The sequence below is a fragment of the Chiroxiphia lanceolata genome, chromosome 4 (assembly GCF_009829145.1).
Source record: "Chiroxiphia lanceolata isolate bChiLan1 chromosome 4, bChiLan1.pri, whole genome shotgun sequence".
Taxonomy (NCBI): Eukaryota; Metazoa; Chordata; class Aves; order Passeriformes; family Pipridae; genus Chiroxiphia; species Chiroxiphia lanceolata.
This window is the reverse complement of record NC_045640.1, coordinates 10,264,250-10,277,856: the sequence shown is the minus strand read 5'-3', so window position 1 is coordinate 10,277,856 and position 13,607 is coordinate 10,264,250. Positions and strand designations below refer to the sequence as shown.

The following is a 13,607-nucleotide window of genomic DNA, read 5'->3' as shown; positions in this document are numbered from 1 at the left end:
AGTGGTCATGGTTTAGCTTTCTGGTAAAAACAAATCAAATAACAAACTTTGTAAAATTAATATCAAGTTTCAGGGTTTACTGATTTTAATTTTTTTTTTTTTTTTTTTGCAACTACCAGAAGTTCAGAAAACCTAGTGAGACAGCTGAGAGCTTTTGCCTGCATTGAGGTAAGCATAACCCTGGCAAAACTGAAGTTTAAAATTAATTTACTGCTGTTAGTCATTACCATAACTCATCACAGCAATCTTAGCTGGTTCCAAAAGATGCAAGCTGGGTTGTTTGTTTGTTATAATGCAACATGAAGATGTTAAAAAGAAACAGTACAATATGAAGGCTAGAATGCAACAGTCCAGAAATGAGAGAGCAAGATGTGCACTTTGAAATTGGGCAAATCGCTGCCTGAGTGAACAAGGCAGGCAGAAAAATTAGGTAAGAAACAGGGGTAAGCAGGAAAGTCAGCAGAGCCTGAGAAACAACTTCACACTGGGTTTATCTAGACCTGTTGCTCTTTCATGAGGCTCTATTAAAATCCAGCTGAGAGCAGAGGCGACTCTGCTCTCCAAAAAATCAGGGAACAAAGTCAGATTTCCAGCAGACAAATATCTAAGGCATGCCAACCCAGTAATTTGAAAGGTGGTTGCTTGTCTTATTCCAGATAAGTGAATAAATTAATGGACTTTGAGATCCTACTGCCAAATTGTTCCGCTGAATGGACTGAGACAACTGTTGAGTCATTTGTGCTGCCATTGACCTTTCTGCAGGCTTTATTCTCTGTGCCTATTAATCCACTTTCTAAAATAAAATTATCATATTATGTTCTACAGAACTTTTTTAAATCATCATTATTTAGTCAGCAAAAAGCAAGCAATCTATAGCTTGCCTCTTTTTCTAGGCTTTGCTCAAAACAGTATTGCTTTTTTATTATTATTGCAGTATTTGATATTACTACTTGCCTCAAGGAATGGACACAAGATCCATCTCCTGGGGTTTCTAGGAAAAGCTTTCAAAATAAATAATAAATAGCAACTGTTCATGAACCAATGAATGGTGAGGAAGGGAAAGATGTATGAAAGTACAGTATTAAGTTGTGCATCTGCTGTAAATTATTGAAATTAAAGAGAAAGACTGTAAAATATTCAAATTCAGCTTTATGCAGTAATTTGGCTACACTTATATTTTATCATTTTCTGTAACAGAGGTCAAATATTCTAGTTGCTTAAGGTTATAGAGTATAGCAACGGGTTACACAAGCAACAATGTTTAATTGCTGTCATGTACACAAGGAAATAAAAAATTAGACTACTCTTTTATTCAAATCATGAGACTGATTCAAATTTACCAATCATTAACATTAAATGACTGTGATTCAAATCAAAGAGCAACAGCTGCATCCTGTTTTCTAGGCTTTGGGGAGGGTGATGTTTTTTAAAATAATAAATTTGCATTCACACAGTTCTTATTTTTAAACATCAGAAGGAATCAGTCAAAACTGTGGACCACCGTGCAAGCTGTAAAAGCCCTGCTCCCTTTTTGTAAGCCAGTGGGTATTGTGTCAGTGGCAATATTCTAACAGCAGAACCAGTGCACTGTTACACAGTAAGATCAGCATATTAGTGGTGACAGGACAGGGCTTTCTTTTAGAAGGACTAATTACAGGTTCATATGAGCTGATAGCCCCAAGCTGGCTACATAACAAAAGAATCTGGCACATACTCTGTGTGATGCTAAACTGCAAGAGCTGCCATGCTAATCTCAGCAAAACTTTTGATGACCAGAGCATCAGAAAGCTTAACTTTGAAATCCAGGAAGCTTGACTCAGCCCTTCCTCCTTCCAAGATGGATAAATAGGGAGGTTCGTGCAGCTCACTGCACAGGTGTCTTTGAAATGAAACATTTAAAACCTTGTGGCTGATCTATCCACAGCAGATATTTCAGATTCTACAGCAATGCCTAAAAGCAGAATTTTATTCAAATGCACCTGCAAAAAAAAAAATTTTCCTTCCACCTATGGGGCTGTGCAGTATTTTCCATCCAGTCAATTTGCACGGTGGATGAAATGGTCCCTTAATATACTGAGACTCCAGTAAGAATTATTTCAGGTCACGGTATATTTTTCCCCAGTTTCCTCCAAATGCACTTGGACTACAGTCATGCAGAGGAAAACAGGAACTGCTGCCAGATCAGCCCATCATCTTGCTGCCTCACTTCTGACAAAGGTCAGTGCTAAATACTTCAAGAATGATTTTGACAGACAGATTTGGGGGCACATTCACCCATAAAAACACATGATTATTTTTCCATCGACAGCTAGTAATATCCTGAAACCTGTTGTCTTTTATAACTCTACCTAACTGGAAGATAAACAACACCTGCATTTTTATTTAATAAATCTAATTTTTACTAAAAATAATAATAACACAACCTGCTGCTCTCTTGGTGTCAATGATTTTCAGTGGTAATGAGTTCCACATGCCTATTATGCAGTGTAATACAAATTTATATGACTTTAACTAGTTTTACATTTCTTGCCTTGCAATTCTAATAAATAACTTCTTGTATTATGGCAAAAAAATATCTGCTTTACATTCTGAAAAATAGTAGTGTATATTTTTATGCACCTCTAAAACTTCTTTATATTTCTTTGTCTTCACAAACTTTCCCATTTCTCTTAATAAAGAAAGGTTTCCACAGCTCAGCCTGTGTTTTCTGAGCAACTTCTCATTCTCTTGTCATCTCACTGAAATATAGGGCAGTCAGCAATAAACACAAGAATTCAAGGAGGAGATAATGAGATAAAATAGATTTCTATATGGCATTTTAACATCTGAATAATGTTTTCACCTCAGATGTGGAGGAATGGGATGCGTTCACGCTAAAATTGCTTTCCTGAGAGATGCTCACATGCACTGAAGTACACCTGAATTAACCATGTGGCAGCACAAAATCCCACACAGGATCCAAACATACCTAGAACCAGGGTGAATACTTGGGCTGGGAGCAAATTCTGAGCCTCCTGCCACCGTAGGCATGTACATAGTTGCATTAGCTGCAGCAACTGCAATAATTACTGGATAAGAAAGGCTCCTCCTCTGCTTATTCATATGTTTGTATGACTTTGACACCTTCTGCACAATAATGAAAGGCTTTCACTGAGCAGAATAAATAAAACAGTATTCACTGAACTGCCTCTTAAAATGCCATGGGATCCTCAGACTGGAAAGCACCAATAACACCTGCTTCAAGAGATGTCCCAGGATAAGACATGCCAGTGATAACACTTTTAAAACTGAATTTGGTTAAAAAGATTAGTAGAAATATTCAAGTACTGCTTTTCCTTTTATAGAAAAAATATACATATAGGTATCCATTCATATAGGTATGTGTAGCAATTTGTAGGACAGCATTTTATGTTCCTTTATGAAATTGTGGCACATAAATAATAATATGATCTGATTAAATATTCTAATGCAGTTCATTTCTGGCTGTCAAAGGTGGACTAGAGACCACTCCACCTTTGCAGCGCTGTGAACAGCTGCCTAAAAAAGGAAAGGACCCTGAAGTGATGGGAAGAAATAAGCACTCAGGTGCAGAGCACCCCCCTAATTCCTGCTACTGGTGCTACATTCTCCCATGTCACACTTACTAGCCCTACATAATCATCACAAAGTATTATCTCAAAATAGAGCATTTTCCTACTCTCAGGATCTTCTTTTCCAGCTTATGCCACAGTGCAGCGATGATGTCCAGAAATACAGTGAGGTAAAGCATCTTCCTCAACTGACCTGCAGGCACCAAAACATGGATTAAAACTCAGCTGCCTTATAGCAAAGCCAGTACTCAGTGGCCACTCACATCATTTACAGTTTCATCACAATGTTCCCCATCCTCACATAGCACCAAAAATTACCCAGAGAAACAGATATTGTAAGACATAGCTTTTGTTTGTCCCTGTTCTCTGTACCACCTCACCTTGAATGCAAAGCACACAGGTTTTGAACAAACAACAAAAAGATGCATTTCATATTCAAGAGTACAAAATGAAACAGCACTCTGACAGCGCAAGGCAGTTTTCTAACTCTCCAAAATTAGCATCTCAATCAATAAGCAGGGAGCTGCAATGCACTGCAAAATAGAAAAGCAGCGTGACAACATGCAACAGAAGCAATCTTAGAAGTTCACCAAAATAGAAGGGTATTTTTTTCAAGTGCAGTTTCTTGCACGCACACAGAGTGCATGTATGTGAGTGATCTTATTTCTCCCCTTCCCCCAGTGCAACTTTAAAGTAAAAACATTCATTAGGAAAAAAAAAAAAAAGAGACTCTCTAATTGATGTCAACACTGAAAATTTAGAACAAAGGCTGACAGAAATAACCTATTCCACTTGGCAATTACGGCACTTAAATATCGTGCGGTGTTGCTAGACACCTGTAAAATCTCAGTGCCGTGAGATGTATTTCTCAGCAGGGAGGACTGCAGATTTAGCAGACTAAGCAAAAGCCTGGTAGCCAGCAACTCCCGACTTGCTGGGGTGATGCTGGGCAAAAATTTAGCTTACTTCCAGCTTTCTCGGCTACAGTCTGAGTGAAGAAAACTGTAAGGATTACAGCAGGGTTAGTAAAACATTTTGGAGACATCAGCATTTCCTACAAAACATCAGGTTTAATATTATGGCAAATGATGTTAAACGTTATGCTTGTGAATCACGGAAATGTAGAAGGACATTCAAAGTTAAGGGGTTTACAGGATTTTCCCTAGTTTTCTATTTGATGAGCAGTCTCTGCATTAAATACAGTAAGGGTGCCTTACAGAAAAGCGAGGAGTTTTAACATGGTTGCCTGCTGTAATAACCTTTTTTATTATTAATATGAGCTTTGAGGAGAGATTAAATAAAAGAGTCACATATTTGATTTTCTTGCATTACAAGCACATAGCTCAAATCACCACTCAGGATTTCCAGTATGAGGCAGTTTGTGCCTCACAGAGATAAGAATTTAAAAAAAAAAAAAAGGAAAGAAAAAAAAAAAGACAAAAGATATGGAAATATTTCTGTTAAGTTCTAATTATTTTCTTCCTGCATACAACAAATGCACAAATGCCTCGCATTTTCTGAAGCCAACTTCCCTCCTGCCTGCCTGCCTGTTCTTTATCATCCCCTTGTAGACACCTCCGCCCTCCCCCCGACTCCTTTGGAGCAGTATTGACGGTGCACATTGATTCTCTCTCTGCAGATATAATAGTTCTTTCACTGCTGCTGCTTATAATTATAGCAATGTGTGTCACTCAGTAATAAGACATTCAATTATTCTTGGCCCCATGAAGTGTAACCCTTCAACTCACGAGACCAAAATCTAGGAGCATCAGCCCCCCCCCCCAAACATTATTCTCTTCTAGTTTTTTTTTAACTTTGCCTTGCAATTCCGATTCTCAGTGGCCACTTCAAACTGCAGGAGTTTCCCTGCAAGGAACTGGCTTCCAAGCTAACACAATCAGTCCCCTCAGCAAAGAGCAAAAAAAAAAATAAATCTCTTTTCCCCACTAAATACATTTCCATCCCTCTGCATCATAACAACGCCAGCTAATTTTAAAGAAACAAAGTTGTCCCAGAGTTTGACATGAAATGGGGGGAAAAATTAACAATGACGTAACAGCACTGGCAAGAGAGAATTTTAAAAGCGATATGAACAATCTTTAATCTTTTATCGACAGATTTCCTCTAGGAGACTTCTTTCTGAAAGGCAAAAATCACTGCGCCGTCCCTGCTAAAAATCTCTTAAATAAAAAGAATGAACTGAAGCTTACCTGTACTGGAATGTCATATTTGTAATTTTTATCTTTATTTCCTCTCCGTGGCGAATTTCTCCAGTCATTTCAAAGAGTTTGTTAGCCATTTTCTCATAAACTTTGGCATTCCTTTTAGTTTGTTTCAGCTCATCAAAAAATTCTTCCCAAACCAGCATTAAACCTCTCATTTCTGCATCAGTCCAGTTCCTGGCCCTCCTGTGTTTCTCAGTCTGAGAAGAGACAATGTAACTGGGAATTTCTGCTGCAGCCATTGCTGACTGACCTAAAAGGGTTTTAAAAGAGGACACTTAATATAGATTGAGTTTTTAGTTTAGGTTTTTTGTAGTGCAAGACATGCATATGTGGATAAAGAATTTGAATGACAACAGAACATATGAAACCTTTTTGCAACAGCTTGAAGCTTGAGTGCACAAAATGGGGCCTACATCTGACAGGCAGGAATTTAGTTAAAAGCTTTAAACAGAGAAACGTCATTTGATGTCACGTTTCCATAGCAACAGAGCAACTGCATAAGCTACACAACAAAAACCTTTTAACTGAAAGCCAAAGAATCAGGACAAAGTTGACAGGCCATCAATATTAAAGCTTTTAAACACTTTAGGTTTAACAAAAAAAAAGATCTATGCAGCCTTGAGAAGCTACTTTAAGTTCTACTTCTTTTTAGCTTTCGCCTTACCTTTTAGGCAGACAATCTGCTAGCAGGGGGTCATGGTCGCCTGAACGAGCTTTTAAGTTGCGCCTTGACAGACTCTCTAGGAGGTTGCAAGGACTGAGGCCACGTACACAAAAAAAAAAAAGCTTTTTTTTTTGCAAAGATATTCTGCAAAAAGAATCAGCCAGCTTTATGAAAACTATACATCTCTAAGCTAATAAATGTTTTAAGCAGGCAGGCTCATTAAAAAGGAGCCTGCATCTGGGTTTAGACCATGCACAAAATAGTATTTAAGTGTTTAAATATACAGAGAAATGTATATAAAATTTCAATATAAAGCCACTTTTTTTCCTGAGATGTTTTGGCTGCTGATAAGCACACACTGCAGTCCTGTCAGTATGAATTTGCCTTGTAGGTATGTATTACTGTATTGTATTTTGTATTCCTAGTAATTTAGATGCTATTTATGCAGCCTGTGTTCTGCCTTAGGACTGCAGCAGAAGCATTTCACCTGCTTTATGGGCAACCTAAAAGGATTATTCAATGAGTTAAAAAAAGGCTGTGAGATGCTTAGAACTGCGAATAAATTGCTTTGCTGTAAAACAAGCATTTGAGCTGGGTTTTATATAGGGCTAAATTCTGCCAGCAGTTATACCTGAGAAGAACCGCTTATTCATTGAATTAAATGCAGCAGTGGGCCAAATCCTGCCACTCTTACACTCCTGCAATCTGACAATAATCTTTCACAAATAAGGAGATGCAGGAACTGCATTATGCCAGCAGTACAACCAGATAAAGATGTGCATTTCTACAGTCTCAATTGATATCGTGTTATGTAAAAATCAAATAATAAACCACGGACCTTTCTTATTATTATTTTCTGTTTCAGCATATAACAGCAATAACGACCTCACTGCAAGGCATTCCTGAAGATTAATGGCAGGCAGGGGTTAATGGCCTGAGGCTCACCCAGTCAGTCGTTAATCCCCAGGAAATGTTTCTGTGCCTCAATCCTTAATGCTTAAGTATCCTATAAATTGTAAGTCTTCTCATAACCACTCCTTGATCTTAACAATAGTTTAAAAAATGCACAGCTTGGTTTGCATCCTAGAGATGGCAAAGGGAGCAAATAATGTTCCTTAAAGATACACTAGTGATATTTGTAGTATCATTGCCTTCTTTCTATTTTATTTATTCTACTGTTTATTACAAGAGCCACAATAGCATACCACAGAATAAGGGAAGGGGGTGGTGGGGGGAATCACATAAACTGTACATAGGAACTTCCACTGATACAACCCTGAACACGTCTCTGTCAGAAATGTACCTGCTGAGTCACTGCCTTCCTAAGGAAAAAAAAAAAAAAGAGAGAGAGAGAGAAATAAAAAAAAAATCCCCTAGCTTCCAAATAACTGCTTTTAACTACTAATATGACAGCCTAGCAACTATTACCTTTAAAAATGTGTAAATAGCAGCATATGTTGTGATGATGATCTTGCATGGTTTGTCTCTTGGGTGGCCAGCTGGGAGACATCACATGATCAGGGGACAGATGGTGGTCAGAAGAGGATCAGCTGATGACACATTCATTTTATTAATTTATTGTTTTGTTTTGAAATTCTCATCACTTAACCTTGGGCTCCAGGCAGCTATGTTAATAAAACCGTACCGAACTGAGCCAGTGGCTGGGGATCACCAGGGCAAGTTTAAGGAACCAACACTGTGTTCAAGAAGAAAATACCATCGCTCTGGGTCTGACTTGGGACCAAGGCACGCTACTGCAAAGCCAGGCTTGCTTCTCAACCTTTAATCATCCAGCAGAGGTTTGTTTTTCTCCTCCAGGCTTTAATCCACCAAGGTTCTGAAAATGCTGATTAACACCACTGAAACACCACTGTATCATGAAATAGCATGATACACACACATTATAAAAACCAAGAGATACATGTGATCCCTGCTTTAAAGATATTTTTAATCCAGTTTCGACTGCATCAACCAGGACAGGGTGGGTGAAAACCTTTCCAGTTGCAACAAGTTCTTTTTGTTGTAGTCCACAACTATTCCTTCCCCTCTCCATCCACATGTGCCTGGCATATGTGCAGCTGCTCCTTGTGCTTCACACTGGCCCTCAGACCCAAACCCAGGATCCTGCAGGAAAGGGGCGGTTGTTTCCCTGTGAAATTCACATCTCAACTTTTCTATACCCTGTTTTCTATTAGTATACTTGACAGATTGATATAGTGGTATAGTGCTATTTAACATCTGTTAAATAAAAGAAATGCTTTCTAGTAATACCTCCCTTATTCCCCTCCTCCTCAGCACCAGAAGGGAATCTAAGTTTCAAGGACTCAGGTTTTATCCCCTCCTCTGAGAAAATAACTGATATTAATTATGGAGACCCCGCATGCCTCCTCTACCTCGCTGAAGCACACGTGCCAAGTGGTTGATAAAAGTGACTGTTTTCCTATACAGAGCTGAAAGCAAGAGAAGTTTCTTTTATCCCCAGATAATCCCTGCAGTCTTCACTAGAGCCAGGGGACGGAAAAGACACCTCTCCAGGCTGCACCTCTCTCTGATGGCGTTCTGTAAAAGTGTGCAGTTCCTGGTCCCTGAGTTGGGACAAACAGCTAAGACAGGACCAGCAAACCCTTAGGAGAAGAGCAGCTCTGCAGCAGCAAGAGCTGTCCCTTTCCAAGATGGGAGCGTTGGGAGGAGAAAGTCAATTAGCACTCAGCTGCTTCTTGCCCCTCTCAAGGTAGAGGCCAGACAAGATTTGTCATCTACCTCAACGACTGGCTGGTCACCAAACCCAGAGTAACTGCTGGCATGACGAGCTGCAACTCAGCCGGACCAAAGGCACTGATATCCATCATCAACTCCGCTCTGATATCTCTGCTGATGGCACAGTCCTCCAGCACCAGCTTCCTCAAGACCAAGGACCAGTCTGGAACCAAATACCCTGCAAGCAACTGAAGCTCTAACTGTTCTCATCAATAAAATAAGAATGTTAAGGTCTTGGAAACCAATGATATACATAACAGAGCTACTGAGTACACCTCTGTAGATTACTTTCCTCTGCAGGAGAAAGCTCTCTTCTTCACTCTCCTGCTCGCCCCAGTTCCTCCTCTGATGAGCACTGCCATGACAAATCCAGAAGATGTTCTTATGAACACCAATCTTAGTGGGTTTGAGGATCTCACTCGTGCCTTTCCTTTCAATTCACACCTGCTCCTGAGAGCTAAGGAATATGAATCTAATGATCCTGTTGCAAATCTGTTCTTCATATCATCTGTCTAAACACCCTACCTTTTTTTGCAATTATTATATATCGACTTGAATAATAGCTCTCACAGCTGTTCCATTTTTCACAGTGATCTCTACAGATAACAAACCCCAAACAGGGTAGAAGGTTTTATAATTTGCAGATGTGGATCTAATGAACTTTTCCTATAAATGTTATCACAGAGTTCAAACAACTCCATTAATCTTAATACATCTGTTGACTACACTTCAGGTGATCTGTGCTAACCAACCCTGTATACAGCCTTCAGCTTTGCAAGTATGGGCTAATGCATGCCAAACAAAACTTCCTTAAGCCAGGTTTTAGGGAATGGTGTTTTCCCTTCTGTTTGCTGGGAAATAACGGCTCTAGTCAATCACCGGAGCCCAACCCACAAACTGTGAGCAATTACACTGTGGTTACAGAAGAGCATGTCCGATCCTGCTGATGAGGACTGTGGTAGAAGTCAGGCAGATGCTTCTTGGCAAATCAGAATTTATTCCATTAGGATACAAGAAATTTTGCAACTTCTCCTAAATGTACTTCCATGTCTGAAACCCACACGGGAGCTGTCGATAGGGCTGCTGACACACAGATCACTGCCTTTTTCGATTTCAGAAATGGAAGCACCATTAGCTTTGGTTCAGGAAAGTCTTGAGGCTAACTGGCAGCAACACCCCTTTCAGGTAGCACCTTGGAGCTGTGACACTAGGAGGAGGAGGTCCCCTTGAAGGGTTCATCAGATGTGTCACCCCTTGAAGGCACAGGTCCAACTCTAAAACGCATAAGTATCTCAGCAGAACATTTTGTAAATGTCTTAAATACATATAACTAAAAAACCAAAACCAAACAAACAAACAAAGCTGCTTTCACCCTTCTGTGTTTGGGGCAAGCTGCTGAAGCAGATCGTCCAAACCAGAGGACTGGTCACTGCTCCTCCCAATCCTCAGTCTGGCCCACCAGGAGTGTAACATGGGGGCAACAACAAACTTTGAAACTGGATAGTGACTGAAGAGAACGTGGTTCATCCTCTGGCCATTTCAGTGCAGACACACCTTGGTAACTCTTCTTAAAGGGGTGTACTAGGATGTATTGTTTGTCTAAAAACAAAAGCCTTTGGAGCTTGCATTGCAGTGGGATACTATGTTTAAGTTTAAAAAAGCTGCATGTGTTGGGAGGCTGTCTCCTGCCCCACATTTTGCTATCCACTGGGCTAAAACGCCCACTTTCTCACAGAAAATGATGGGTTTAGTGTCTCTGATGCTGCCCACTGCAACTTTGCAAAGATGGTTAAATGCAAATGCAGTACGGACAGACTGGAGAATGAGATGCTGGAGAGCAGAGCTGTGGAAAGGGACCTGAGAGTCCTGTCCAAGGGAAGTTAATATGAGTCAGCAGTGCCCTGGCAGCCAGGAGGGCCAACCCTGTCCTGGGGGGCATCAGGCAAAGCATTACCAGCTGGGCCAGGGAGGGGATTGTCCCGCTCTGCTCTGCACTGGGGTGGCCTCACTGTGAATATTGTGGCAGTTTTGGGCATCAAAATATACGAAGGATATTAAGATATTAGAGAGTGCCCAGAGGAGGGCAACAAGGATGGTGAAGGGCCTTGAGGGGAAGCTGTATGGGAGCGGCTTAGGATACTTGGTCTGTTCAGCCTGGAAAAGAGGAGACTGAGGAGAGACTTCCATGAGGTCTTCAACATCCTCATGAGAGGAAGTGGAAGAGCAGGCACTGATCTCTTCACTCTCGTGACCAATGACAGGACACGAGGGAATGGTGTGAAGTTGTGTCAGGGGAGGTTTAAGTTGAATATTAGGAACAGGTTCTTCTCCAGAGGCTGGTTGGGCACTGGAACAAGCTCCCCAGGGAAGTGGTCGAGCACCAAGTGAGACAGAGTTCAAGAAACATTTGGACAATGCTCTCAGACACATGGTGTGACTCTTGGGGTGCTCCTGTGCAGAGACAGGAGTTGGTCTCGTCCTTTTGTGGATCCCTTCCAACTCAGGATCCTCCTATGATACTGTGATTCTCTATGAGACAAGAAATACTCTATGAGATACTTTATGGGAGAGGAAACAACTCTCCACTACTTCTGAAAATCTTGGCCAGAGAAGGTAGGCAGGGGACAGGTGATCACAGAGGAGAAGTTGCCGCCTTTTCTCCTTCATTAAACCAACATGGCAGTGAAACTGTTGAGCTGAGGAGGAATGCTAGAAATGAGGAGCTCACCCTGAGGTAGGGAAGCAACCTCACAGGCACTGTAGCTGGGCTTAGGAACTCCGATAAGGTCCATGCACCATTCAGTCTGCCAGTTTCCTTGGCTGCTGGAGTCATGTGGGTTTGTAAAGGCTCAGAATCTACAGGAAACCATAAGGTTGTTGTGAACACAGAGCCATGAGGTCAGTGTTGTAGAACTGTACACAGACACAGCTCATGCTGTCCTAGGACCTGGGAGGGAAGTTTAACAATACAGCAGCATTTGTAAAGGAAAGCCAAAGCTACCCAAACTGCAGGAGGTCCTATTGCAATACAGAATGAAAAAAAAAAATTATTCAGGCTAAGTACAGTAGGTGTGTCGAGATACATAAAAAAGGACAGTCTCTTTCCTCAGAAGGTCTGCAACTAACCTGGGGGCATGCCACAAGGGAAACAAACGGAGAGACCAGAAGGGACAAGTGACAGCAACACATTACTGAGCCAAAAGACATGGCATGGTTGAATAGCTTTTATGGATGTCTAAAATAAATAATACCTGCAAACAAGTCCGACAACAGAAGTGGGTGCTCTGGAGGAGGCTGGCTGAGGAGAAGGCACGCTGGCTGATGTGGGGCAGAGAAGATTTTGATATGACAACACTTAGAACAAAAAGAACAAGAAAAACAAATGTTTTCACACAAAAGCCCTGCCACAGGGCTGTCTGAATGACAGGTTTTCCCTGATGGGTGGAGTGGGGGCACTGGGCAGCCCAGGACGGTAGTCCAAGAAGGTGTGGGTGAGCTCGAGGAAGCTGAGGAGTTTTTTATTTCATTTTGCAAGACAACATCCTGCTTGAAGTTCACTGTAATCAGAACATTTCCCAACGCATTTTGATCTTGCTGAACTGGCAAATTCTGACCAAAATATCTCCTTTGCCTATTTTAGTAGTTTAACCATGGAAGCCAGCTTTGTACAGAACATTCAGTTGGAGAGAGGATGGCAAGAGACAGCGAGGTGAATGCAGACAAGCTGGGAAATGAGGCTTCAGCAGTTTTTGTGGTCAGACCAGGAAGCATTAGCAGACAAGGGAGAGAGCTGGAATTTTGTGGGGTTTTAGAAGAAGGAATTCATGGACTGCAGGGAACCCAAAGAATTCACTGTTTGGAGAAACCAGGTAGGGACTGGTATGTTGATAGTGATTAGATTAAAATTTACAATACTAAGAATTTTTTTTAAATTACTTTGTATTTTTTTAAGTTTAGCAGAAACACAGACACTCATGCTACAGACCCTAGTTTAGCATATTGAGGAGGGGAAAAAATCCCTTGTGTCCATAAGGTACAAATAATCACTGCCCAAAACGTCTGGCACTTACAATACATGCAGGCAGGATTGCCAAATTGGATGGACTTTAATCACACATGTTCCTAATTTTCAGGCATACAGGGAGAGACGGGCAATATTCTCAAAATTTAGTTATATAGTATTGAAAGCAAAAGACATCAGTCCTACATGTGTCATACTCCCAGTTCAATTTATAGCAAACAGAGAATTTCTGAGATTTCCTTACTCTTAAGAAAACATTTGAGGATCCTTAGCATACAAAACAACCCATAGTATCAGACATACTCCTTTTCTGGCAAGGAAGCAACAAACCATATTACAATGAAAATCAC

The 13,607-nt window shown here is 40.8% G+C and overlaps 1 protein-coding gene across 4 annotated transcripts in view; it reads right to left on the bottom strand.

Moving 5' to 3' along the window:
• Positions 1 to 13,607, bottom strand: part of MSANTD1 (Myb/SANT DNA binding domain containing 1) — a 44,538-nt gene that overhangs the window by 13,030 nt on the left and 17,901 nt on the right. Inside the window, exons 1-2 of one of the 4 annotated variants that reach the window (XM_032684906.1) lie at positions 6,480 to 6,566; positions 5,801 to 6,065 (exon numbers count right to left, since the gene is read on the bottom strand). In XM_032684906.1, the coding sequence (XP_032540797.1) occupies positions 5,801 to 6,054 (254 nt within the window). In that variant the 5' untranslated portion in view covers positions 6,055 to 6,065; positions 6,480 to 6,566. Of the gene's footprint in view, positions 1 to 5,800; positions 6,090 to 6,183; positions 6,426 to 6,479; positions 6,567 to 13,607 lie in introns of those variants that run through there. The other 3 variants (XM_032684903.1, XM_032684905.1, XM_032684904.1) reach the window with 3 other exon arrangements.